Source organism: Falco rusticolus, chromosome 12 (assembly GCF_015220075.1).
Source record: "Falco rusticolus isolate bFalRus1 chromosome 12, bFalRus1.pri, whole genome shotgun sequence".
Taxonomy (NCBI): Eukaryota; Metazoa; Chordata; class Aves; order Falconiformes; family Falconidae; genus Falco; species Falco rusticolus.
Genome location: NC_051198.1, coordinates 23,657,644 through 23,684,689, shown reverse-complemented (window position 1 = coordinate 23,684,689; position 27,046 = coordinate 23,657,644). Strand labels below are relative to the sequence as shown.

The 27,046-nt window shown below is 36.9% G+C and overlaps 1 protein-coding gene across 1 annotated transcript in view; it reads left to right on the top strand.

Moving 5' to 3' along the window:
• USH2A (usherin) overlaps positions 1–27,046 on the top strand; it is a 390,912-nt gene that overhangs the window by 231,558 nt on the left and 132,308 nt on the right. The window contains exons 37-39 of the mRNA XM_037405643.1: positions 168–347; positions 19,512–19,662; positions 19,835–19,977. Coding sequence (XP_037261540.1) covers positions 168–347; positions 19,512–19,662; positions 19,835–19,977 — 474 coding nt within the window. The remainder of the gene's footprint in view (positions 1–167; positions 348–19,511; positions 19,663–19,834; positions 19,978–27,046) is intronic.

The following is a 27,046-nucleotide window of genomic DNA, read 5'->3' as shown; positions in this document are numbered from 1 at the left end:
TTCTTTAGCAGGGGGTTGGACTAAATGATCCAACCAGAGGTCCCTTCCAATCCTGACTGTCCTGTGATTCTGTGACTTGATTTATAAAGACAGCAAACTGTAGCAGATGCAAAGTCTAACATTTATTCTTCTCTGCCCTCCCCCCCCCCTTTTTTTTTTCCTAACAGATAATGCTAATTATTCTATTCTAAATGATACTCGGACATTATGCAACAGCAGCGAATCCAATGTATGGGTACCCATTAAAGGACTGATTCCATTTTCTAACTACACAGTACAAGTGAATGCTTCCAACAGCCAGGGCAGCTTGATAAGTGATGCCATAACAATAGTCATGCCTCCAGGAGGTAAGTATGAAAAAGTGCTTTTTCTGTGCATGTAACAATTACACAAATACTCTGTTGAACAAAACGTTATTTATTACTGCAAGTGAGGACTGGAAGGTCAGAAGAATATGTTCACATTAGTGGTTCTTGTTAACAAAATTGTTCTTTTCAGCTACTAATTTGTCAAATTGTTCACTTTAAGAACTGGAGAGTGAAAACAGGTAGTTGTATAGTTAACATGTTAAGTAGGTGAGAAGTGCATTATATTTTTTTTTTTCTGTCAATGGTGGTGTATTTTATCATGGACAGCTAATCTTGAGAGTCACCTGCATTTTGTAATCTATTTTGGAATAAAAGTTGTAAGTGCTGACAAAGAGCACTTACTGGATAGACTTGGATAATTTGTTTAGTTATAGTAATATAAAGCATTGGTAGTATATTGAGCCAGAATACACAAACTGGTGTACTTGTAAGGAAGTCAACTGAAATGCGATGACTTATAGTGAATGATCATGGCTGTAAACCTCTCTGGATGTTATCGTCATAAAAATTTGAAATAAGAGAATTGAGCAAATAGTCCCTAAACACTGTGTGTGTAATTTTATTTTTTTTAAAATGAAAGCTTAAATTTACAGCTCACGTATATGTGTTCCTTTTACATTCTTTTTTCATGGACATTCTAGTGAATTAGCTTTTGTTGAATTAATGCCAATGGAAACAATTTTGAATTCTAAAGTAAGAACTCAGCAAAACTTGATCTTGAGAGAGGTGTATGTGTACCTGATGACCAGAAATAGCATAGTGACATACATATTGTTTGAAAGTAAAGTAAAGTAAAAACAAATCCCATAAACCTTACAGCTCAGAAATACAATTACACTTGGAACAGTTTGCTTGCAAACAGATGGATTGATGGATTAGGTCTGGGGCCAAACCAGCAGAAAGACTTCTGAAAAGTTAATAAGTAAAAGGCAGACATTGTATGACAGATTACTGAGAAATAAGGAAAAGGTAAATTCCCTACATGTTTTATACTTTTCCAATCTTACTGCCAAATTACGTTACAAATTCATATTAACAAATATACATTATCATATAATAAAAAACTGCATCTGAGTTTTATTGTTCACTTAAGACTGAGCAGTAAGACACTGACATTTCTAATCTCAATGTCACATTTCAATTTTGCATGTAGAAATAACAAAATTTGGTGGTGGAAATTTTACCAAATGAGAAGGTAAGGGATCTTTAAAGATAGGCAAGGATGTGCACAAGTTTATGACAGCCATTAAGATACACTTTCTTTCATCATTAGATTGTTGTTGATTACAATTAGAAAACTTATAGCTTTGAAATTATCTTTTTTATGACCTTGTGGTAATTTAAAAGCAATACCTCATTGATTAAATAGGTTTTAGTTCATGCTTCCTTTTAGTTAATGATCTGAAAACATATTATCCTGATTTACACATAAAATCATGCTGAAAAGCATGTGGCATTCACTAGAATATGTGTGTTTAAGTAGAATTAAATTAGCAGTGAGAGTTATTAAAGAAATCTTCCATACTATTGTCCAGTGGACTGTGATCTGTAGTGAAATGAATAATAAATGAAGCAGTGCATATGAGGGGAGTACTCTCACACACACTATAATCTCACTATGTGTGTACACATATACAGACACACGTGTGTGTATCTAGGAAATGCATGTTTAATTTACTATGATGTTTATTGTAATGACTCTTTGATTTCCATACAGTTCCATTGTATGCTAAATTGTGAGTCTAATGGTCATTTTACACTGGGCTGTATTCCGTGCCTTCACTTACAAACACTTTCTAAACAATTTCTAGTGAAATCTAGATGCTACTAACATCAGAAGGAATTTTATTTTTTATTTCAGTAAGCAAGATTTCACTTTGACAGAAGTTTTGTTTTATCAGGGAGTGAAAGAGATATCATGATGTACAAAATCATAGCCTTTTAACGAGGGTTAAAATGCAGCATCCTCTTTTCAAGCATAACAAAAAAAGCTGTTTCAAAAATTTGCATTGTGGGGAGTACTTCATGGAGCTTGGTAGAAGACTTTATAAGAGGGAGAGTGATAGAGGACAAAGGAGTATTCCATTTCAAAGTTACTGCAGATAGCTTTTTTAATTATGATAGAATTTTTGTATCAAACGTGCATTTCTTTTGTTTCGTTTTTTATTTAAAATGTATCACACATAATGTAAAGCATGCCAAGTCTTTAGTGTTACCTGATTGAATATATCTTAATTTCTCATCAAGCTGATTTGCCATGCTTAAAAAAAAATATCTTAGAAATAAGGAATTTATTGTATCTGAGCTCTTGACTAAAATTGCAGTGCAGGTTCAAGAGTTCTTGGAAAGATTAAAAAAATAAAAACTGAATCCAAATGTTAATCCATAAATATGAAACTTTCTTCTGACCCTTACCCTGTAGTGGTCTGGAGTTACTAATGGGGTTAGGATTTCAACTCTTAATGGGGCTTGGTGCATTAGTGTTTTGTATGCATGGAATTCAGCATTCAGTTTAATAAGTGGTTGACATTGGTGATGTCCCTTAATTTGCTTAAATCTAATTGGCTCTTTTATCAGTCAAACCTGTATGGATTGGCAATTGATCAGAAAGGGTCAGCCATGACTGTGCATGTACTTAAATGCTGGAACCACCCGTTAAAGTCACTGTTGCATAATAAGAAGCTGAAACCATGAGAACAAATGATCTTCAGAGTCAGAAGGCAAAAGAAAGCAGAGAAGTTTCTCAGGATGTTCAAGTTCAGAACAAAGGCATTATGGAGTATATAAATTTTAAATACACTGCTTTTTGCCTCAAGACTTAATGCTTTTTTCCAGATGAACTGAAATCTTGTCTGAAACTGTCTTTGTTACATCAAAGAACTGCATAGAAAGCTAAAAGAGATGGAAGAAGCATAAAAGGGCATAGTTTAAAATGATTAGTGACAAATTTCATACTGTAGAGGTAGAAGTAAATTTTTTTGAGTTTCATATTTTTTCCAAAAAGAATAAATTTGTTCTATTTATCTTGTCCTAAACTGCTTTGGTAGAAGTTGTAAAAAATAATATACTAGCCGGTGCTTCACATTAATTTGAGGATGCCAGCCAGTAAAAGATCTGGAGAACAAATTGTTTTAGAATTAGTTTAATTAGGTAAATGAATTGAAATGATACAGTGGAAGTAAAACTGAAAAAATCTGGGAGAAAATCTTCTGCACGCAGTCCTTGGTTATATATTTTTCTTCTTAATGAGTGCTATTTCTGATGTAGTGGCATATAGAGGACCCCATTATTTTAGGATTGCTTTGTAATATGAGGTGGTAAGCTAACAGAAAAGAAAGTTTCAGTCTCTACTGGGAATAGCTTATTAGTTAAATCCATTTGTTCCCTTCCCTCAACCACAATAGCCCTAGTATGGAAGGGGATGAGAAGTCCTGCAGAAAGGAAGAAGATAGATAATGTTGAAAAAAATGAGTGCAAAGAGAGAACAGAGACAGGCTGTTGATCAGATGGGAAACAGGCAAGTGGAGGCTCAGTTGCCACCTCCAAAGCATAGAAAAAGGCTGGATTCCTGACTAATGACAAGAGGTGTGACGCTTGCAGATATAGATGGAAATTCTGTATCACATTGTGGAGTTGTCTCTGTGTGGTTGCTTGTGCTTGGGATTACAAACCATTGACTTCGTGCTGACTTATCTATAGAAAAAAGCCTCAAAGAATTGATACATTTTCCCTATCTAAAACATAAAAGGGAGGATACTCTGAAAAAAAGAATTGCCTGAGCATTGTCTCTTTAATCTCTGCCATAATTTATGAAGTATGTTGTTCGTTTTTATGGTCTGTCTGTGATTTGCACAACATAGGAATGTCTAGCGCTGAAAGATGTGAGATTTTTGCTTTACACTCTTAAGCCACTTGCCCTTTTCTGGTCCCTTGTTTGCATGTGCGATGCTGCATGCCTCTTCCTAGGAGCTTGGGCTACTTCTCACCAGCCAAAAGTGAGCCCACATACTTGCAGCTGTTGATGTTTGTTCAACATCTACAGAGGATGGTGTCCTGCAATCAGAGGGTTTCAGCCACTGCTAGTTTAGGTGGGAACACCTCTGAGACTGGATATTGAACCGCATCATAGGATCATTGATCTAATCATGCAAACAAATAAGATTCACATCATACACCTTCTATTCACATCTGAAAGTATTTGCTCGTGCAGGTTGATCGCTGAAGCCAACAGACCTCCTTAGGTGAATGAATATTCAGTAAACAAAGCAAACTGATGCTCTTAGGCCAGAATTATTTAGGAAGAAAAATCAAGCCTGAATATGCTAGGGGTCTCCCTGTGAGACAGGTTTGTTTTTTCCATGATGCTCAGTATCACATTAATAGTCACATCATAAAACTTGTTTTGAGAGAATTTCCTTTACTTCAGATTTCAGGTATTTCTGAGGCATCAGTTGCTTTTCTAATTTGTCTCCTTCCCCCCCCCCCCCCCCCCCCTCTGTTATTTGGTTCTTTCTTTTTTCTTTTTCTTTATGCCGCCCCCCACCACCCACCACCCCCTTGGTAGTCTTGGACTAAAATTTAACAGGATTCTTTTCATTCTGTATCTTTTGTTTCTTTTTAATTTTTCTTCTCTTTTCTTTCTCTTATGCGACTTCTTGTGAAGGTAGAGTGGTAAAATCAGGATTTAAAAATGGGAAAAAATAAATGAAAGGTAGTTTAGGAAAAAAAGAGGTTTTGGCATCGTTCTATTTTATTCATTGTGAAAAAAATACGTTTTTAAAAATTCTGATTTCTCAAACATTTGCGTGTTATCTCTGTAACTTCATAATAGTATGATCTTTGATTTTGATGAAGAACAGGAAATGTTTTAAACAAAGTTGTTGCAAAGAAGTCTACAGGGGTGCGGTGAGGAGCATTAACAGAAAGGTCTTTGTGAAAAATTGTGACCAGATCTTTTCTAGAGGTAGTTTAAGGAGAGCAGGATAGAGTAGGGAGGGGGAAAGAACTCTCCTACATCTCTCATCAATGACCTAGCTAATTAAAGAGTGTCAGTGGCAAGCTGTGTAAATTGTCCGTTCCAGTTCCTTTTGTCCAGAAAGATGATTTCATGGGGATATAAGGGTAAGACTGCAGAAGTGCTTGTGTGGAAAACTGGGAGCTGTTCTAATGAAACAGTAATTCTTCTCTAACCTCTGCAGTATTGAACTGATTGTCATTTTCATTAGTTCTACTTTTTTTCTTTTATTCCCCTCTCCCAGTCTGTTCAGCACATCTTTTGGTGAGCTCATACTGTATCTATTCTTGGGTTTGGGTGGGCGTTTGGCTGGTAAGAGAAGAGAGAAGTAAGACTCATTCCTGAAAGGTTGTATCTTCACACTCTGGCAATAGGAGGCACAGAGGTGCCCTCTTTACTGCTCACTTTCCTAAGTTGCAGCCAGCTGGGGCTCAGCCTAACTCCACACATCATAAAGGACCACCTCAAGGTTGCTTTAAATTGAAACTTAGCCTAAGTCCCTACTTATAAAACTGGAGTGCCAGAAGCCAATGACACTCCAACTTTGTCCTTTTATTTCCAATAGCCTCCTTCCCTTTGCCCCTACACCCTACCTTTTTGGGGTGAGGCATATCTCCCATAGTTACAGCTGTGGTGTTTCCATGCTCTAGACATAGGAAACCTGTAGTTATCAGCTCTTAGGTTATTTTCTGTCTTCTGGAGCTGCATGAAACAGGGCAAGAAGATCCAAATTGCAATTCTAGTTGCCTAGGAGAATATGGCTGGTTTTGCTTGCTTGCGGCATGCCAGTTGAGAAAGGGAGGACTGTGCAACAGCTTGAAATAGCCAGTTGAGGGTCTATAAGCAGGCTATTAACCTCATTGTAGAGGTCTCGCTCCAGGTCTTTCCAAAACCTAGCCTTAGCATGAGGTCCAGGTGGTACTTAAGATCTCTTGGAAGAAACGTGTGGTAAAGCAGATTTCATGCTGGAAAACTACAGCTTGATTGTATTTCTTAAAAACAGAGGAATATAGACAACTGGGGAAAATGGGATGTTGGGGAATTTAGCAACAAATCATTATTTAAACTTATTACCTACCATCACATAAGCCTATTTTGGACCAATTTCAATTGTACATAAAAAAGAAGACAATTTAGACGAAGTATGCAATTTTTATATAATCTTAAGCCTGTTCATGGTTAGATTTTTTTTTTCATTCTGTGTAAATCTGAACTAGACTGTTCAGTACTCTATTTACAGTCAACAGTCCTTGTGATAAATTAGGTTCTTCTTTAAAGGAATTCTACAATAAAATGACATTGAAATTCCTACTGAAAACATACAGAAAACATTTTTGAAATCTCACCATGAATTTTGTCTTTTGAACCATTTTCAAGAAATATTAAAACAATAGGAATTGGATCAATTCTTATGTTACCTTGCTACTATGATTTGCACTGCTTTTCTAAAAAGCTCACTTTATTATATTTATTTTTGACAACTCCTGCCCCTGTAGTTTCCAGAATAAAATGGCATTTTCATTACCTGTCAGCAAAGGTAAATGTCTGTGTGTTGGGTTTGGGGGTAGGGGTTTTTTTGTCATTTCATTCTGAATTTTCTGCAGTTGAAGTTAGTCTTCTGAACAAAAAGCACTTGAGTGGCAAGGGGTTTTTTGAGCTACTTTGTACAGTTGAGGAAGCTTTGAAGTTCCTGGACAGAACAGCAAAGTTCTGTCACCCTGTTACATATTTGTCACATTTCTATACTAAAAAAACCCCAAAAAACAAAAAACAAAACAAAACCCAAAAAGGTTAAGAGGAGAAAAATTAAGGTTCTCATAAGATTTTGGTGAGGGTGAAATGTAGAGAGAGTCAAATTACTATCCTTTTCCTCTCTTTAGCTAGGGAGAAAACAGGAGCTGATCTTAAATGCTGTGGGCATAAAAGTGCTTCTGCTTTTTTTGCTGGTTTTCTTTATAGAAGTTTTCTGTATAGTTTGGAAATAGATCTGAAATAGATACAAAGTAAGAGTTTTAAAATACTGAATTCTTAAAACATTTTGCAGAATGAAAATATCTTTTCCCATATAGTTAATTATTTGTTCTGGTGGTGTTTTAGTCATACAATCATAGAATCATTTAGGTTGGAATAGATCTTTAGAGATCAAGTCCAACCATTAACGCAGGACTGCCACGTCCATCACTAAACCATGTCCATAAGCACCGTGTCTATGTGTTTTTAAAAACCTCCAAGGATGGTGATTCCACCGCCTCCCTGGGCAGCCTGTTCCAATGCTTGAACACCCTTTCAGTGGAGAAATTTTTCCTAATACCCAATCTAAATGTCCCCTGGGGCAACTTGAGGCCATTTCCTCTTGTCCTGTCGCTTGTAACCTGGGAGAAGAGGCCGACACACACCTGCCTACAGTGCCTGTCAGGGTGTTGTAGAGTGCAGTAAGATCCCCCCTGAGTCTCCTCCAGACTAAACAACACCAGTTCCCTCAGCCTTTCCTCATAAGACTTGTGCTCCAGCCCCTTCACCAGCTTCGTTGCCCATCTCTGGACATGCTTCAGCACATCAACGTCTTTCTTGCAGTGAGGGGCCTGAAACTGAACCCAGCATTCAAGGTGTGACCTCCCCAGTGCCGAATACAGGGGAACAATCACTGCCTGGTCCTGCTGGCCACACTCTTTTGGATACAAGCCAGGATGCTGTTGGTCTTTTTGGCCACCTGGGCACACTGCTGGCTCATATTCAGCCAGCCATCAGCCAGTATTCCCAGGTCCTTTTCCACTGGGCAGCTTCCCAGCCACTCTTCCCCAAGCCTACAGTGTTGCGTGGGGTTGTTGTGACCCAAGTCCAGGATCTGGCACTTCTCCTTATTGAATCTCATACAACTGGCCTTGGCCCATCAGCCCAGCCTGCCCAGACCCCTCTGCAAGAGCCTTCGCGCCCTCCAGCAGATCAACACTCCCCCCCTACTTGGCGTCATCTGCAAACTGACTGAGGGTGCGCTCAATCCCCTTGTCCAGATTGTCAATAAAGACATTAAACAGAACTGGCCCCAGTACTGAGCCCTGGGGAACACCACTTGTGACTAGGTGTAACTCCATTCACCACTGCTCTTTGGGCTTGGCCGTCCAGCCAGCGTTTTACCCAGCGTAAGGTACATCCATTCAGGCCATGAGCAGCCAATTTCTTTTCCCTGTTTCTTCCTAGAATATGTAACATCTATGCAGTTGTTATCTTTGAGCTAGTTGACTGAGTACCTAAGGAGAAATAAGCTTCTCTAGAAAGACAAAAAGGTAGTGAAAAGGGAAGTTGAGTGAGAGTCAGTCATCAGAGTTACCATTTCTCCTCTGGTGTCCCTATAATGCGGTGGTGGTGTATGCTACCCTCTTTCTTACAACAAAGGTGACTATAAGAGTCTATAGACCTTAGTGATTCCTGATATTTGATAGTTCTCCCTCATGGTGCTTTTCTTTCTGAACATTTATTTTTGTGTCTGCACGCATGTGCACACCCACAAACACGTATATGATATGTTAGTGTATGCATGTTCATGCATACGTGCTTGATTTTTGTCTTTTTTACTTTGGATCTATATGCAGGTCTTATTTTCCTCACAAAGAAGACTATGCTCTTAAATTCCAGGTTAGTAAAATGAGAGAGGGAATTCATATATTTCATGTTACAGTGGGATACATCCCCTATTGAATTATATTAATTCTTACTATTTGTATACTGGCATATTTACTTTCCCGATTTTTACAAATATTTACTAATTCAGCTTTCCAGTAGGCTTCTGAAGTGACTGAGGATTGTTATTCCCATTTTACAGATAGATAAAAAGACAAGCATGTGTAAGTAAGGAAAGAGAAAAGATATTTTTATATTCATCCTGGTGCTGAAAAGTATGATATACATGTGAGAAAGTTTGTCAGCCTCTCTTCTTGTCCCTCAGGTAAGACCAGAGGGATTGCCTTTCCGTGAAAATTGTCACCATAGTTGAATGCAGCCACTGTATACATAGAAAATATGTGAATTTGGGTTCACAGATTTTAGATCAGCTAAGAAGCTCTAATAGACACAGAAAGAAAGGAAGTTGATTGAGTGAAGAGATGGCATTCTATAAAGACTACTCTTTATACTTCCACCATAGTTGTGAGTGCTCTTACATACCAAGAAGCCTGTTTGAGAGGGTTATTCAAAAGAAATGGATAGTGCTGTCCAAAAAATTCAACAGGCTGTTCCTGATGGTTTTAATCAGAATTAAGCAGCTGTAAATTTTCTGTGATGAAGATTTAGCGCTTTCAATCTTACGTTTTAAAAATGAACAAAGGAGAGGAAGTTTTCCCTGCCTCTCCACTTGTTGTCAAAAAATTGAAGAAAATCTGTGTTGTAGAGAGTAAGCATTACCAAGGTATTTCCTTTACCTCAACATATGTGCAGACTGGAGTAAATGCTGTGACATGTTTTGTGGCATATAAGGCCAGCCTGGTTTAGGTTTGAATAAAACGTGTTGGTGTTACTAAGACTTTTAATTAATTAGGCTACCCAGTTTTGAACAAGAAGACAGTAGCCAAGATCTTTTCAGTAAAAAATACTTGGGAAGAGATCATTCATTGTTGTTTATTGACACGCTTCCACCAATTACATTGGATTTGTGTGTTCTTCAACATTATCTTAGGAAATGAAGCCAAGAGTTAATTCTTATAAATGATTTATTTGTTAAAAGTATCTGGAACAGGACATTAACTGGTGAGTAACTACTTAATAACGCTGTATGAACATTCCTATGTGGATGGGTTGGGTATAAAAGGTTGTAATCCTTTTGCCCTATTCATCAGATAAGTCAACGGTATATTTTGCACGGATTATTTCCATGTGCGAATAGCCTTGTCTGAATTGCTTTTTATTCACCTAAAATATTAAATATTTTGCTTCAGCAGATAACACCTGGATCATATTTCTGTCAATTGAAGTGTTATTTTTAGTGAGGGACCAATCTATAAAAACAGTTAGGGATTTTTGCTACAGTTAGGTGGAACAGAGGTGTCACCTTTCATATTTTGTCATAGCTTATCTCTGTTAGAGCACTGGCCAAAAAAAAAGGAGATCTGGATTATTCATCCTTAAGTGACTACCATTCCCATCTCCTCCTTGCTGGGCAGCATACTAATCTCTGGGTTCATAAGTAAGGCAGGCAGAATACTGCCCCTCTGTCCTGTTGAAGCTCTGATACTGTGGCGGGGAAAATGTGATCTTATTTACTAGGGGAAAAGATGGAGCAGGTGCTATTGTAACCCAGGGCTAAAGACACTTGTCAGGTTGCAGTGAGGCAGTGTACATGTCAGCAGCAAAGGGGGCAAGAGGAGCAGGTCCTGAGTTCTGGGCATTTGTGGATCTGGACATACATTGTTCATCAGTGCCAATGCTCAGCATCAGAATGTGATCCAATTGCTATTTTCTAATATAGCTTAATTTATTGATACTGCAGCTTTTGAACTAGACTGTAACATGAAGTGACAGCCATGGCATTGCAGCTGGCAATTTTGAGAAGTGATAAGAATTCTTGTTTGCTCTGTAAATGTGATAGTTCAGATTTGTCGGCCTTGGCCTCATGTGCTACATAAGAAAATAATATATAGTGTTTTGTTGTTATTTTCCTAATTATAATAGTTTTATTTCCAAAACTAATTTTTTGATTTTGCTCTTTGCCATTGTGCAGATTTATCAACATTGTGCATGTTGATCAATGGCAGAATTTGGTTATATAGGAAAAACCACTCCATACTGTTAATGATGACAGATACAATTAAATTAATTCTCTGCTGTCTCCTTTGATGTACACAGATTTTTGCCATTAATATTGATGGACTTTAGAGTCACAAGCACATGTTGGCAGGGGAGCAAGCCCCTGAATGTTGTATTTTGCTCTTTGTGGAGCTGACTATATCACTTTATGTCTAAATGTAAGTAAAGCTGCTGACAGTTTTGATATATTAAATTATAACTGAGAACTAATTCAAGGATCAAAGATGCTCTTTGGGAGACATCACTTTACTGGTAGGAAAAATCATTACCTTTTTTTCCCAGTCTCATGTATTTGTACTGTATGTCTTGGAAATATCATTCCCTACAGTTTCTGAATCTTGATGTTTAATTTAGCACAAAGGTCTTTGAGCAGCACAATGGGAGGGGGACTTCTGCTAGTAAAACCTCGCAGAAGGAAATTGAAATGTACATGTTTTTTCTCATTTATCAAAGAAGTGCAAAAATCTAAACTGACATTTTATATCAAATGAATTATGAACTGTGTACTTTGTACCTAAGGGAACAACAACTAAATTAGACTTTTGTTAAAAAGAGAGAGAGGAAAAAATAGGCTTTTAATAAAATATACAGTAATTTTTGGTATTTTGTCTGAACCTGACATGTTCTGTACTTTGCAGAAGAAAACTAGAGAGTATAGACTACTTCAAAGGCTATATGCATTGAACGCCTTAAAGTGAATTGAGAAGCAGGTTAAGATAACACACAAACAAGAGCTTCTACTTAATAAGTATTGTTCTTTCATATTTTTGTTTTCAGCCTTTTCCAACTCAAGTGAACGGGAAAAGATAACATGCTTTTTAATAGCTTGGAGATTGGAGCAAAGTAGTAAATTATTTTTTTTTTTAACTTCTATTTGTGAGAATGTGGTTGTTACTGAAAAAGACTTCCAGGGATCAAAATTTTCTAAGACACTTGATTGAAGTATAAGAGGTAAATTTTCAAAGTATTATATACTCAGTATTCTAAGGGCATGACTCCCACTGTCTTTAGGTGAACACTTCTTGCAAGCCAAGAGGAAACTCCTAGTCAGTAAAGGTAGAGTCTGTAATGTTTATGAGATCTTTTTACATTCCCAGTTCCTGAATTTCCTTCACGACTTTCAATGGGAATATATTTATTTCAGTGCATTGACATAGAAGACACTTTGATATTGTTGTGATAAGCACATAGACCTTAGAGAAAATGGGAAATGAGAAGATAAAATTCCATGGTTTCTTTGACAACATGTTCCCTAGTGCACTCCTATGGCACTTTTTGATATATGAACAAAATATACAAGAACTAGTTGTTTTTCTCATACGTCATATACATATATTTCATAAAGATATATTTCAGGAGAGTAGATAAGTTAGGATATGCAAAAGCTTTCAGAAACTCTGCAAGTTCCTTGCAGAAAACAATGGTGTATCATCAGTGATTATGGGAATATCATACCATAAACGCATCACACGCACATCTGCAAGACAATGAGACTAGCTGTTTGTACTTTTAGTATTGTTTTATATCTGTGCCGTCATGAGATTAGAACCAAATCACAGCTGTAAGGAGGTGTATTAATGACTGCACATCTTCAGCTGAGCTATCCAAATGTACTTACGCCCAAGGAAGAAGTGCCTTCCCTTTTGTAACATTGCCAGCAATGATAAAGTCATCTGATCCCTTAATATGTGAGTCTGCGGTGAAGAATGGTTAGTTTATTGGTATAAACAATGGATATTTTTAGTTAAAAGTAAGGTGATTTTTCTTCTTCATTTCAAACTAAGATTTTACTTCTATTAGTCAACAATACTGATTTTCTTTTTCTAAATGTTCTTTCTATTTATAAATCACAGTACTATATGGTATTAATTTCCAAACAACATGTAAATGCCACTGGAAATGTGGCAGCATAAATGCACATTTTTCTATTACAGAAAGGGCAGGAGAAGAGGTGGCAGCTTGAGGGGTGCAGTGCTTTGGCAGAGCTGTGACAGGGACCTGGTCCCCTCCAGGCAAGCCAGAGAGTCAAACTTTCTGCTTGTGCTGTCTGTGGAGGAGATGAGAGGGATGGTGACAACTGTAGGTTGTTCAGAAGTCCTCAAATTAATCTCTAAAGCTGTTTCATGCAGAAAGGTGAAGCTATTGCATGAAGATAGGCAGGATCTTGTTCCCTCTGCTCTTGCCACATCTGTTCCCCTAAGTAGAAAGAGGCAGATAAAATAGTTTCTCAAAGCTACTTCACAGAGAAATTTTATTTTCCAGTAACCAGAGTCACAATTAACCCACAGGATCTGTTTGTTTAATTTTGGTTTCTGCCTGATTTTGTAATACCAATCTTTATGCTTTTTTCCTCATAGTATTTTTTTAAAAAAATAATTTTGTGATATGACAGTTATTGGCTAGGCATCCTTTTAAACAGTTTGATGAATGATTAGTTTTACTGGGCAGTTATAAATTCCATCCGATGTCTTTATTACAGGTATTAAAATAATAAATTATTCAGCTAATTGCTTATTGGCATTCTTTTGTAGCTTTTAGTTTAGCAAAGTTCTTGCTGAGTAACACGGATAAACTTTTAGCTAACATGAGAAAGGAAGACAAGTTACTTCTTATCTAAAGGTAAAGGTGACAAATCTGTAAGACATTTTTATAGTGTTGACCTCAGTAAAATATAACACTTAGGAAAGGGGCATCTCTTACATGTATTTTTACTTGAGACCCGTATCTGGATTGCAGATGTTCAGGTTGTACATGAAGAAAAGTTCATTAAAAGGAGGGGGGGGTGCCTGATTTTGGGTTTTGCTGGAGCAGTATTAATGAGGAATAAGTAAGCCTGCTCTGGGATTTCAAAATCTTTGGGTCTGCAGGTCATGGAGTAAAGCTTAAGTTGATTTTCAGGGCCCTACTGAAATTGTACTCTGCATCTTGGAATACCAAATAGTGCAAGGGAAGGAAAATTTGCAGCTAGAGCTTACACACCCAATCCATATAAAGATAAATTTTAGATTTTTTCAAAATTCTTATTTTCATTTTCCTGAGTGCTATTGTGCCTTACAAGTAACATTAAAGATTAATGCTAAAAGTGAAAAGATGTACAAAGATACTCTTTTTCAAATTAAATTACTGTTATAGCAGAGATCAGATGTATAAAACAGGATAGATCATGAAGAAAGAACGAGATATTTCTGCATCCTGCTTATGTTAAACTTTGGAAAAACAAATTTCACTGACATAAGATGTGAACAGATTTGAATTTACTGGGAAGTTTATGGTGGCTTTAAGCTACTCCTTTATGTCTCTTCACTTGCTTTTTCCCATAGCGCAGCTTCCTTTCTTCCCAAGCCCCATGTGCCAGAGGGGGACAAGCAATAAGGTCACCTATTGCATTGTGTGTTCCGAAGTGCACGGACGTGTGTTGAGTAAGGGGTGCGCTGTCCATGGTATATGTATTATTAGACCGAGGTACCTCTAGAACTGAAAACATATATCAGGGAAATTATAAAATCAAGAAGAAAATCTAAAAATACTCTATGCATTCTTTAGGCATTGAGTATGTGGAAAACAACCATATATATTAAATGAAAAACCAAAACCAACTGTGTATATTTGCTGTACACCAAGTAGGAAAGATAACTGGGAAAAGAGGGTTAAAACCCAAACTGGAGTAAACTTCAATGAACCTGTAAAGATAAGAAAGAAATAAAAGCAATCTTCTGCTTTGCCAATAGATAAAGTTTTATAACTAGCATGCCCTTCTAGTGATGACATATGGCCTAGCATCATGGCCTGTCTTTCAGTTAAATGAAACAAACCCACATGCCCATGTTAAGAATTATGGAGAGTGCAATGACTGGAATTATTTGGACTGAGCAAACAACTAGATAACAGGCATACCTGGGAAAATCAGAAGAAACAAATGTCAACGTGCAGAACATATTGCCATAAAAAATGCTGTAATGAGATGATCTCAGTATGGGCACCTGAAATAGAAAATGAATCAGGAGTATCTAAACAACCACTGCAATGAGATAAAGAAATGGGATTTGTGAATTGAACCTGGAAAAGAGTGGGAGTCGGCATGACTGAGGGAGATATTCATCTAAAGGCAGTCTGACTGAAACTTTTCCTTGCTGTTATGCCAGAAACTGTGGAAAGCCTATTTTCCTTCTCTGTAGTTAAACACCTGCAGTTACCATTTTCATCCACATGTGTGAAAAATATTTCAATAAGATACAAATGCATCATCTGTGCTAAATATTTTGCATATGAAGATGTAGCAAATTGTAGAGTTACATTTACATAGCTCCAAACCTTTCAAGCTGCCTGTCTGCAGATATTATAGATACAGCAGGGCCAATATATCTGATCACTGTTAAAAGTGGTGTTACTGTGTATCAAAGTTAGTGTGAGCTGACACCAGCTTGACAGATACCAACTCAAGCTCTGCTGACTCTTCTTCATCTTATTAAAGGTTAATGGTGCAGACATTTTCATAACTAAATAATAATTTATTGTCCTAATGGTAGTTCACTTTCAATTGTTCTACTCAAAGTCTACTTTCAGAAAATTTAATTTTCAGATATATCCTTATAATAAATATGGCGAATACCTCTTAGAAAAACAGGCTTTTGACATGGAGTAAACATTTAAGTACAATCATTTAACGCAATGCTCGCTGTACTAAAATAAACAAATACAAAGCTGACTACCACTGTATGTGCTGTTTAAGATAAGGAAATTGAGGCAAGAAACTGAAACACTTTTCAAAGAAAGACTGCTTAGTGCATAAGTGGCCAAGCAGGGATCAGATCTTTCTTGACTCATCTGCATGTACCTGAGCATCTGGAACACAATATACCATTGTCAGCTGGAAACAGCCTTTAATTTTTATTATTTTGTGGGACTGTTTATTAATTCTTTGATTAGAATTGGCATCTGATTAAATATTTTATTCTGCCTTTGTAGTCTTTTCATATACAAAGCATGACTTTCTGCCCTGCTAAGTGAGGGTTTACTGGGCTAGATGTTGATTCAGTAGGTTGCAAGTGGAGTGGTTGCCCCCTGAGGGTCATATTAAAGCTTGAGGGGAGCTTTTTGAGCAACATTGCATCTTAAAGACAATATATCAAGCTGATAGATACATGGCTCTTCTGTTGAGAAATTTGCAGTAGAATTATTGCTGGTTGCCAGTTATTACTTGGATAGTAAGGAGTCTCTTGGGAATATGGATTGGATAAAAAGGGTTAAGCTGAGGGAAATGTTACACTGAAGACCTTGGTGATGAGGAGTGTTTGAAATAGAGGATGTTTTGTGTGCAATTTATAATTACCATTTGGGGGGGGGAAGTGCTCTGTAGCTTTAATGATCAAAGCGTGATTAGTTTAATAGAGCACCTTTCTCGTTATGACTCAGCAGAGATTTGACAATCCGTTGTATCCCCTGCCCCCTCCCTGTGGAAGTGCAGAGCCGAGGGTATTCTCTGCGACCTGCAGGAAGTCTTTCAGATTAAATGCATTTGCTGTATATTCTAATGTGTTGGTTTGAAAGTAGTGGGCTTGGCTTGTTCTACAGGTCAGTCAACTTTTACAGAAGAGATCTGTCCAAATTTTCTACTCTTTCCTATGCTGTGCTTTTGTTGGTAAAAGAGATTTGAACATTTAGCTGAGATTACCTACGCCACTAAAATAACATCTGCACTGTGAATTGTTATTGACATTTAGACAGCTACATCTTTGTTTTTTGATGAACATTCCAGTATCGCTGTAATAACCAGCACCATACATACATAGAGCTTAATCGGAGCTTTTACTTTGTAGATCTCGGAGAGCTTTACAAAGAAGGATAAGTATTATTATCTCCATTTAACAGATTGAGAAATGAAAGACAAAGGTGAAGTCATGTGTCCTGACAGAACTGGAAGTAAATTTAACGCTTTTGCCTCCTCAGTGAGTTGCTCATGCTGTCTACTCAACAGTAACGTGAACTTTGGCTTCCTGGTCAAACTACAGCTCAGCTAATTAGATTCATTTAGATTCATTTTTAGATGTAGCTTTTTTTTTTTCCCCTGTGTAGGATTTCTGTGTGCAACTAGTGCATTTTAAGCTACAGACAGTTCAGTTTTAAATGAGGTAGAGCCCTTCTTTGAAGGAATATTGAGTCTTTGTGTTAGCATCAGCTTGTAAAAACACTTCAGAACCTTCCAATAGAAGTTTTTACATTAGTTGTGCCATCTTTCTCGTGCTGACTCTTTGCCTGCTGACAAGTTCAGGAATAACTTTATAAAGGGGTGCCAAAATAATTAATGATCATTTGTGAGTACTGTACTTTACATCCATAAGATTTAAATCCTCTTATTGCACAATTTAACTCCAACATTACTTATGTGGCTGCTAAACAGAACAATGTTAAGTGAGGTAAATATATGTTCCTCATTTTACTCTAAGGGTGAAATTTAATTCACATACAGAGACATTTGGTATGCAGATGTTTTGTTTCTGATGGCTCAGCTGGACAGATGTTGGGGGGCTGTTCAAGTTAAATCAGCCATCTTCTTCCCTTGGAGTTGAGGTGCTTACAAGCTCTTGATTGGCCTTGAAGGTGTTGGCAAGGGATCTGCAGACCATGAATCACCTTAGCCTCCAACATCTCCTGGATTTATAAACAGGAGTATTTCAAGTTTACTCGGGATTTACTGGGGCCTTATTTCCTATGCCTAGATAACGGCAGCAGGAGGGAGCATCCAAAGTCAGCCACGCTGGCTCAGGCCCAGAAATTTTGTTGTCTTTTTCACACAGAGAGGAGGGGAAGGGAATGAGGGGAGCTGGAGATCCTGTTCCACTTCATCTTGTCCTGAAAAAGCAGGAAGGTTGCAGGGCCAGGGGGCAATTCTCAGGGGTAAAATACCTGGGAATAACTTGGGTACACTAGCAGACAGCTTTTAGTAAAAATTTCTTACGAGAACTGGCAGACCTTGAACTTATGGGAAAGGGAACAAGTCTCTAGGCTGGAGCAAGACATGTCCTATGCCTTTTCTACATAATGCAGTTTGGAGCTAGAGCTGAAGAATTTTTAAGTTGCCCGGTCGTAAGTATGTGTAATCAGAGTAAAAGTGGCAGATGCTGTTGACATATCTCTGTATGTATATGTCAGTATAAATAAAAACAATTGTATATGATTGATTAACTTTTTTTTTTTTTTCCTGAGCCAATGCCATTCTTTCATCTGTTTAGGGGAGAGAATGATTCAGACAGTGTATCACAAACTCTGTTTCCCTCTTAGTAACCACCTCATATACAGGTGGTAAATGAAAATCATAAAACTTACTGTAAAATCCTGTTTGCTTGTCTTACAACTTACGCCTTGAGGCTTACAACTACACCTTAAGTTACAGATCTGTGAGACTGTTTTTTCCAATAGAGAAGGAAGGAAATAGCAGCAGAAAAAAATTCTGTTGGAAAGACCAAAGAAAGAAGCAAATGGTAACTACTGGACCATGAAAAGCAAAAGTATTATACAAGCGTTTAAATGACAAAGCCAGTAACTTTCCACTGTTTTAACTCTCTGGAAAAGAGCTACAGAGCTATGGCTACAGACATACATTATATATAAAAGTTTCTGATGTGTTTATATACAGAAAGTTTGTTTAGCAGATAGTTTTCTTCTTAAGGAAAAAACAAAGCCATAAACTCATGGGTGCAAATTGGCATGGTTCTTTTTACTGCATGCAGTGAAATTTATAGCAATTAAAGGTCATTGGTGGTATCAGTACTGACACATTTTGATCTTCATTTCCTGGACTTCATGAAAACCAATTTCTTTAACAAAACATTGGGCTAGAGACTGAGGCTTCAGTGAATCTATTTTGATTTCTATCTCAAGACCTTTTTTCCCTTAAAACTTCTGCTGTTTTCTTTTAAAATTATCGTTAATTTATAAGGGTGAGAAGGCATCTGAATGACAAAAAGTCTGATCAATTTTACTCTTGCTGGGTAACATTTCTGTGAGCATTTCTTTAACTTCTCGGGGTGGGAGAGCTGGGCACAAGGAGAAGAAGATAATATTTGAACAGGTGGTAGAGAATATGTTGCTTCTGAATTACTTTTGGTGTTTGGAGGTTTGCTTGTAGCAAAATGATATTCACATTAACTGTATTGGAAAGAAGAAAATGAAGAAATAGCATTGTTCAGTAGTAAAAATGTTAAACTAAATGGACCATGTTAACATTGCTGTTGATCCCGAGGAACAGTTTTTCCAGTATATGGAGCATTTTGTTTCCACCCGGCATATGTTCTCCATGGTTTTCTCTGCTCTAATTCATCCATGTTTTTCAACAGCTCCAGATGGTGTGATGCCCCCAAGGCTTTCATCTGCCACTCCTACCAGTCTTCAGGTTGTCTGGTCTACACCAGCTCGCAACAACGCCCCAGGCGCGCCCAGCTACCGACTCCAGATGCAGCGGAAGCATTCTGCTGGTGACATTTTAGAGTACGCAGACCATAGCAAGGCCACCATCAACTGCTGAGCAACAAAAGTCCCATTATCTAGAATATGGCTCACCTTTAGGGTGGCTGGTTTTGTTACCAGACATATAATGTTTAAGTCTTTCTTTAGGTGCTGGGATGTTTAATGATGTAACTTATGCTGCTTTTCTTTGCAGTTTGCTTTCAAGCCCTACTGCATCCTTAGAACACAGGGTTGGAGATCTTCAGCCATACACCGAGTATGAGATGAGAGTGGTTGCCTCCAATGGTTATGGCAATGCATATAGCAACTGGACTTCAATGACTACAGCAGAGGACAGTAAGCAGTCCAATCTTATTTAACCCCGTTTAGCAGAAAATATAAATAACAATTCAGCTGCCATTGCACAGAATTTCTTTTGGTTATCTAGCTTTTTCAGTTAAATAGCAATAATATATTTCCTTCCTGAATATTAACTTGCAATAATAACTCCTAAGGGATCAAGTATCTGTTCTCTTAGACTTTCACAAAATATAAATATTTAATCTATGTTTTGTTAAGTAGTATCTTATTTCTTTACATAATATCCCTCCATGCATGTGACTTCCTATATGGTTAGTTTAATATACACTGGGTAAGTACACCTTTGTAAGTGGTATTCCTTTACATTCAGGGAGTTGATTCTGATTTCAGTCATATCAGGGAAAACAAGTTGAAGTTAATAGTATATGACAGTTGTCTTATCTCTGTGTTGAGAATACTTAAACTGTACCACAGCTGAACAGAACTTTTCATTCCCAGTGATCGTTGTTAATTCAAAGTGGTGATCTACTGGTCTGAAATTGAGTTTGTCATTGCTATTCCCATCACTTTCCTTGTTCGATGTTCTGCACTCACTCCACATAATTTGTTCAACAGTTCCTTGATTTAACAAATAGGTGTGAGCATATAGGTACAGCCAGTTAGTTGGCAGTGTAGGATTTTGCACCTGATACAATATTTATGTAGAAACATATGACAAAATGAGATTGTTGTATATAGTACATATACAAAATACATAATTTCTAATTTTTTATTATTTTTTTTTTTAAGAAACAGCTATTAGTTTTCTCTTACAATGTAGCAGGATATCTAACAGCACACTTTTTGGAAAAATCTGTTGTTTTCAAATACTTTTTTTTTTTTTTGTTAATGAGCAATGGATAACTCCATTTTACCAAATTTTAGAGAAATGAAGTATTTTCTAAAAAAGATTTTTTCTATTGTATCGTGTCTCATAAGAAAGTCACACTGAGCAGGAAAAGGTGCAGGGGTGTGTGGCTTTATTACTATGTTGCTTTTTCTGGCTTCACACCAAAGTGCCTTATGGTCTCATTCTCTTTTACAGTAATATGAAAGCTGCATTTCAGACTGTAAATTTAACTTGATATTGTTGTAACAAATATTTGGTGCTGGTAATTCAACTTCATTTTAGTCCCTTCTCTAAATGAATAGCCGTCTGCACACCCAGAAAAAAATATATGTTCTCACAATTCTAAAACACTTTTCTTTGAAGCTGAGCAAATAATTCACAATAGAAATGTATATGATAAGTCCATTTAAGCTCCAAAGGTATAAATGCTTCTATGAACAAATTACCTGTAAGTAATTATGTAATAAAAGTAAGTTCTGAACTTGGTCTTTAAGTACGGCAGATTTTATCTACCTGTGAATATCTTTGTTGAGATTCACTTCCTTTATTGTAATTGTTTGTTACCAAAAATAGATACAATATTATTTAACATGTCTACATTGATGGTCTAAAAGTATGACTATTTTGTTCAAATTGCAATGATTACTTAGCTCTGGTTGGATAGGTGCACAGAAGTGTGTTTATAGAAGGTATCACTTGTTTAGTGTGTACAATAATTTTTTGTGCAAAGTAGTAGGTGTACAATTTTAAAATTCTCTTTTTGGGAATTAGGGATAAGGCAGAAGGCCTGCACAGGACATACATTCCTGTATAGTCTTCTTGAACATATATATAGAAGTTACTTGCTGCATAGAACTTTGATGGTCTGTGCACTAGCATGAAATGCTACCCTTTGCAAAACCTGGCTGCAAAAATGCCTTAAATTAGTATGAAAAGTAGATAGTGCCAAAGAAAAGTTAAGAACAAGAAAATAAAGATATAATGCCTCTGCCAGTGTTACATAATTAAAATATTTTGAGATTAATAAATATCTCGCCTCTGATGATGCTTGCTGCATCTTGTTCCTTAGTTAAAATGAACATCTGTAGATCAGTTATAAATTTCATGTCTCCAAAGGGAAAATTATTTTCCTTAAAATGTCCTTTTCCATTTGCATTGATACTGCTAAAGAATACATGCTGATGCATCCCTAGTATCCAACGACCCTTGCAATTTACAAAAAAATCCAAACCCCAACTTGCAGCAGTGACAAAGGACTCTGGTTTTGGTGTCACTGTGGAGGGCTGCCATCTGTGAAAGGATAGTCAACTCAGTTGCTTAAGACTGAATGATTATCATTGGGTGTAAGCAGTATTTCTGTCAAGGTTTAAATGTTTCTTATAAAACTGCCTATACTGACAGCTTGTTGCAGAAGTACACTTAATTCCTGGCCCTGCTAACCAATAGACTTTGACTTCTTAAAGTACAATTTGACAGTAGAAATTTCCCATATCTCTTACTCTGTCGAACTATAACTGTGTACACATGTCCTTATTGAATTTTATGCAGTGAATATACATCTTTTTTGTTTCACCGGAGCATAAAATATCTGTAGGAATAAAGTATATGTGTGTGTGTGTTTGTGCACATACACCTGATAGCAACAGATGTAAATCAACACATCCGCTTTTAAAATTTGTTGTGCTAATACAAGCTGTTGTTTTCACAATATAACTGCATATTGTATTTTATTTATGATAAATATTTAGTAAACTATGATGGTATTAGGAATGATTAAGGAAAAAGTAGCAAATGCTGCCATAAAAATCTGTTGTGTGTGATAATAAGATGTTTTAATATACAGGTTAATAGGTTTGGGGTACTTTTTAGTGCAAGAAAAAATTTTGTAAATAGTTTTCAAATACTTCTGTTTATGTGAGTGTGGCACTAGTAGCTAATTTCATGCATTTTTTTAAGTCTAACCTGCCTGTGCCAGATAACAATAATGTACATAACCTATGAATATTTTAAAACCTGCTAAACATGTTAATGAAAGGTGTTTGTTCCAGTGATCTTGGTCAGTATTCCATCAGACTATTTATTGCCAAACAGAAGCAGCTGATGAAGTTTCTGGATTAGGTCTTGCTTTCAAGAACTTGAATGTAAATTTAAGATAACTCTTGCAATCAATGTAACCACCAGTGAACTGAGAGGTCAGTATGTATCACTGAACTGAGAGCAGAATTTCATGCATTGCATTCAGAAATAAAATGAAATTTTGTAGGTATAAAAAGAAGATATCTGTTCAGTTTTCCCTTTTGGTATGGAAGTCTTTGAGCTATCCAGGAAGGAAGCTGTACAGGAGCTGGTTGTAGTTACTTGAAGCTAGCAAAATTGCTACTGTAGAGAATAGCTGCTTTTTTTTTTTTTCTTTTGAATGTCCCAGAAACTGTCTGCAATCCGATGAGTTGCATACAGCAGGATATCTCAGTCACCAGCATGTTCTCTACATTGCCTGTGTTTCGGTCCTGTGGGTCAGTGTGCAATTCCAGTATGGAAAGCTCTTACTGAAGCCCTTTTGTAAGTGCCTGGCTTGCATTGCTTGAGAGGGAAGGTTTTGTGAGTTGCCTATCAGGAAGTCAAATTATTTGTTTTTTGGTTCTTACGCAAGTGACTGCAAGTCCATCTCTTTCATGTATAAAGAAGTTATAGGCCAGTCCAATGTTTATTCATAATAAGTAATGTCAAAAGTATGCAGTAATCACTTGAGATCATTACATATGAAAGTTGATAGAGAAAAAAATGCAAATTATAAACAAGAGAGAGCTCCTGCAATGCATCAGCTGAGCTATTTCTTGACAAAGCAGGGAAGTGTTATTCTTTCATTTAGAGTGCTATGGTGTGCTCCTTTGGCACGCTTAGCACAAAGCTTTGGTGCCAGGATGAGAAGACCTATTCTCTTAAAGCTTCCTTGTGTAGACAACAGAGAGAGGCAATGACGTTGGGGCAAGAGGGCAGATAATGCAGTTCTCAGCTTGTGGAAGTGCTTGCTTTCTCTGCTGATTATCTGAGAAAACAAGTCTCCTACTTTAGCTGTGTAAATTACATCCATATAGTTTAGGCATATAAAGTAATCCGTATTTAGTTGGTGTGGATGTAGTCACCCATGCTCAAGAAAGATAGAGGGAAACTGAAGCAAGTGAAGACAAAACCTGGTGAGGTGATAAGCAAAAGTCATGTGAAATGCATGACAGGGTGAATAGCAAAAGGACAGAAGACCAAATTAATCTGTAGCTGTATCATGGCAGATATGATGATAGTTTGATAAAAGTACAGACTGCCTGTGCATGCCTATAGATTAGGAATCAGAAGAAGATTCTTAACTGATAGGCTAAGGAACCAACGTGTATTTGGAACAGTAGAGGGGCAAAAAGTCTGAATATTCCGAAGACAGCTCTTAATATGTATTCGAAGGGGTTCCTATAGACTGCATGCCATTGCACAAACAGCTTAATGACTTTTGAGTTCTGTGGTCTGATGTGATAAAAGATCCCTGTGGTCCCTTGTGCCCGAAGGTACACAATTTGGATTTTCTGCTGGGTACAGTCAGTAGTATACAAAAGACACCCCATTTTGTTAATATGTATAATTTCATTCTCCGTGTTCCTGAAAAGAGTAAATGATTCAAGAATAAAAGGCACAGAATTTCTATTCTGCTTAGTGAGAGAGTTTCCCAGCAAATCAGGTATTTCTCATTAGCTTTAAAGGGCAGTAGTCCAGGTACATGTCTCAGTATATTAATGAAAGTATAGATTCCTCTGATATACATCCATGAGAGTATAGCTCCTCGCTCCCCCAGTCAGTACAATAAGTAAACAAATGTGTGGTTCTAGTCAGAGAATTAAAAAAAATAATGATAATTTTGTGTCTTCGTTTTAAGTCAAGCCTGAACTTCTGAAGCAGATGAGCAAAATAGCCTGCCATAAAAGATAATTTCATTTGTCAAAATGAAACTACCTTTTAGTATTAATACTGTAATGAAATGGTTTGAAATATGAACTAAGAATCTTAAGGAAAAAGATGCCCACTGTTCCCATGTTCAGTAGTTACTTTTATAAACAATTACATCCATGTAAAAAGCTTTATGATTTTATTTTCATCATTGTCAGGCTGAGCTGTGTAGCTGTCATCCTTTGCAGTCTTCCCTCCAGTGACAACCACATTGACAACATGTTATACTCCACATTGATTTTACAGTTAAGGAGCTGATTGTGATATATAGGGATTTTAAGAATTCAGCTGAGAGGCTGACTTTTGCCTTTTATCATTCCATTAAAATTTTATAACCATCTTTTTCATGTCATTTCATCCATGAATTCTTACTTTAGAAAGTGATAGCTACTGCTGCGAGCATAACTTTTCTCATGTTCAGAGCTTTTTATTGTATTAGCAAACTATCCCAATTATAGTTAATACTCATGTTTTACATAATTGTGGTGACCCTTTCAACCAAGCAGTATCGTGCTAGTTGATTTGTATATAGAATTAGATGATTCTGCTTGCCATTTAAAAAGAAGCTACACCGAATGAGTATTGGGGACCAGGATTTAATGCTTTCCTATCCAGTGGGGCCAATTAAGCATCTCTCAAACGTCTTGTTTGAACTCAGAGAGTCTTAAAAGTCTTTCTTTTAAAAGGGCAGTAGGGAATGTGTGGGTAGGTATGCTAGCTACCAAAATATGCTGTTTTGAGGGGAGGGGGAGGGACGAGGGGGACCCAAAGTTTGAGTTTGACAGCTCCTTCCATACATTACAGATCGTCTTTAAGGAATATGTCTAAACGCTGAGGGGGTTGAAGCACAGGTTCAACTAATTACCATGAATGTTTCACCTGTAATGGCAGCAACTTATTCAGCAGGAATAAAAAGGCTTATCGGATGTTCCCTTACAACAAACTGCTTGATTGTTGTAAGGGTTTCTTTTGTTTTGGTGGGGTGGGTTTTTTTTCCTCCTGCAGAAGCTCACAGTATGGTAGCTTATTTATGAGGTATAATTAGATAAAATGCAAGTTTGTAGCTCAGTGGCAAATATTATATCTTTCAACTTCCCTCCCCCGTTAAAACTAGATTTTGCAGCAACTTATTTTCAAGGTCTTCAATTCCAGAGAAAATTTTCCTCTTCCCCTTCACCCCAGCAAAATTTTCAGTTTACAGAACATACATCTCATTCACATTTACACCTCCACCTCTCTATCTTTCAGTGAAGTCTAAATAATGGACCAAATTTTGTTCCAGCTTATGACCTAATTGATTTTGCCCAAGAGTACATGCGAATAGAATTGAATTACTCTTTACAACAGATCATTTTCTATACTTGTAAATTCAGAGATCTAAATTAATCCTAGAGTGCACAAGCATTAAATATAGAACTCCATCCTTATTATCACTGTGAGTAGAACAGGATATGTGATATGGATGAGTTTTATGGAGTTGCTTTGTGATGCATCATATAATGAAAGAAAAAACAGTTACTTTTTCAAATTTAAAAGGAAAAAAAAATTAAAGCTTGCTATCCCAATTTTACATCACTGTTTCCACAGACATCAGTGGAATAATCCTGATTTACCGCTTTCTGTGTGTAGGAGGAGAATTGGGACTTTTGACTGCTTCAGCTGTTATTCTAAAATAAAGAAGGAGCCACTTTCTGTGCTGGATTTATTTGTTTCTAGGGTTCCTTCCTCCCACCCCCATTTCTCTCATTGCTTAAAAATTATCAGGAATTATTTAACTTCTAGTGAAGTGAATTATTCTTCCTATAGAGATAATGTTGCTTGTGGTTTGGACAGTGTACTGCTTCACTAGGAATTAAATGATGGTGCTGTTGACTGCCATGGAATTCATATATGCTATGTCCTGTCCCAGAGTCATAGCACACCCACAATCACAATTTTGCATTTTCAACCCTTACCATTTGAAACTTAGCCCCCCCACCCCAAATCCCCAAACCTAAAGCTATTTTAAACAATTACTAAATCCAAGTATATCTTTTTTTAAGATTTCAATAAAATGTAATGTTCACAGAAAAATCTCATAAATGTCAAAATTGCTATGGGCAGAATAGGGGGGAATATAGTATTTTCTTGATCTGCTGTAGCAATTTATAGATTTCAGGATGTGGTTTATAAGAATGCTAAATGTTCTGGAATTACAGCTGTTACTGATCAGTGATTGAGCCAGAT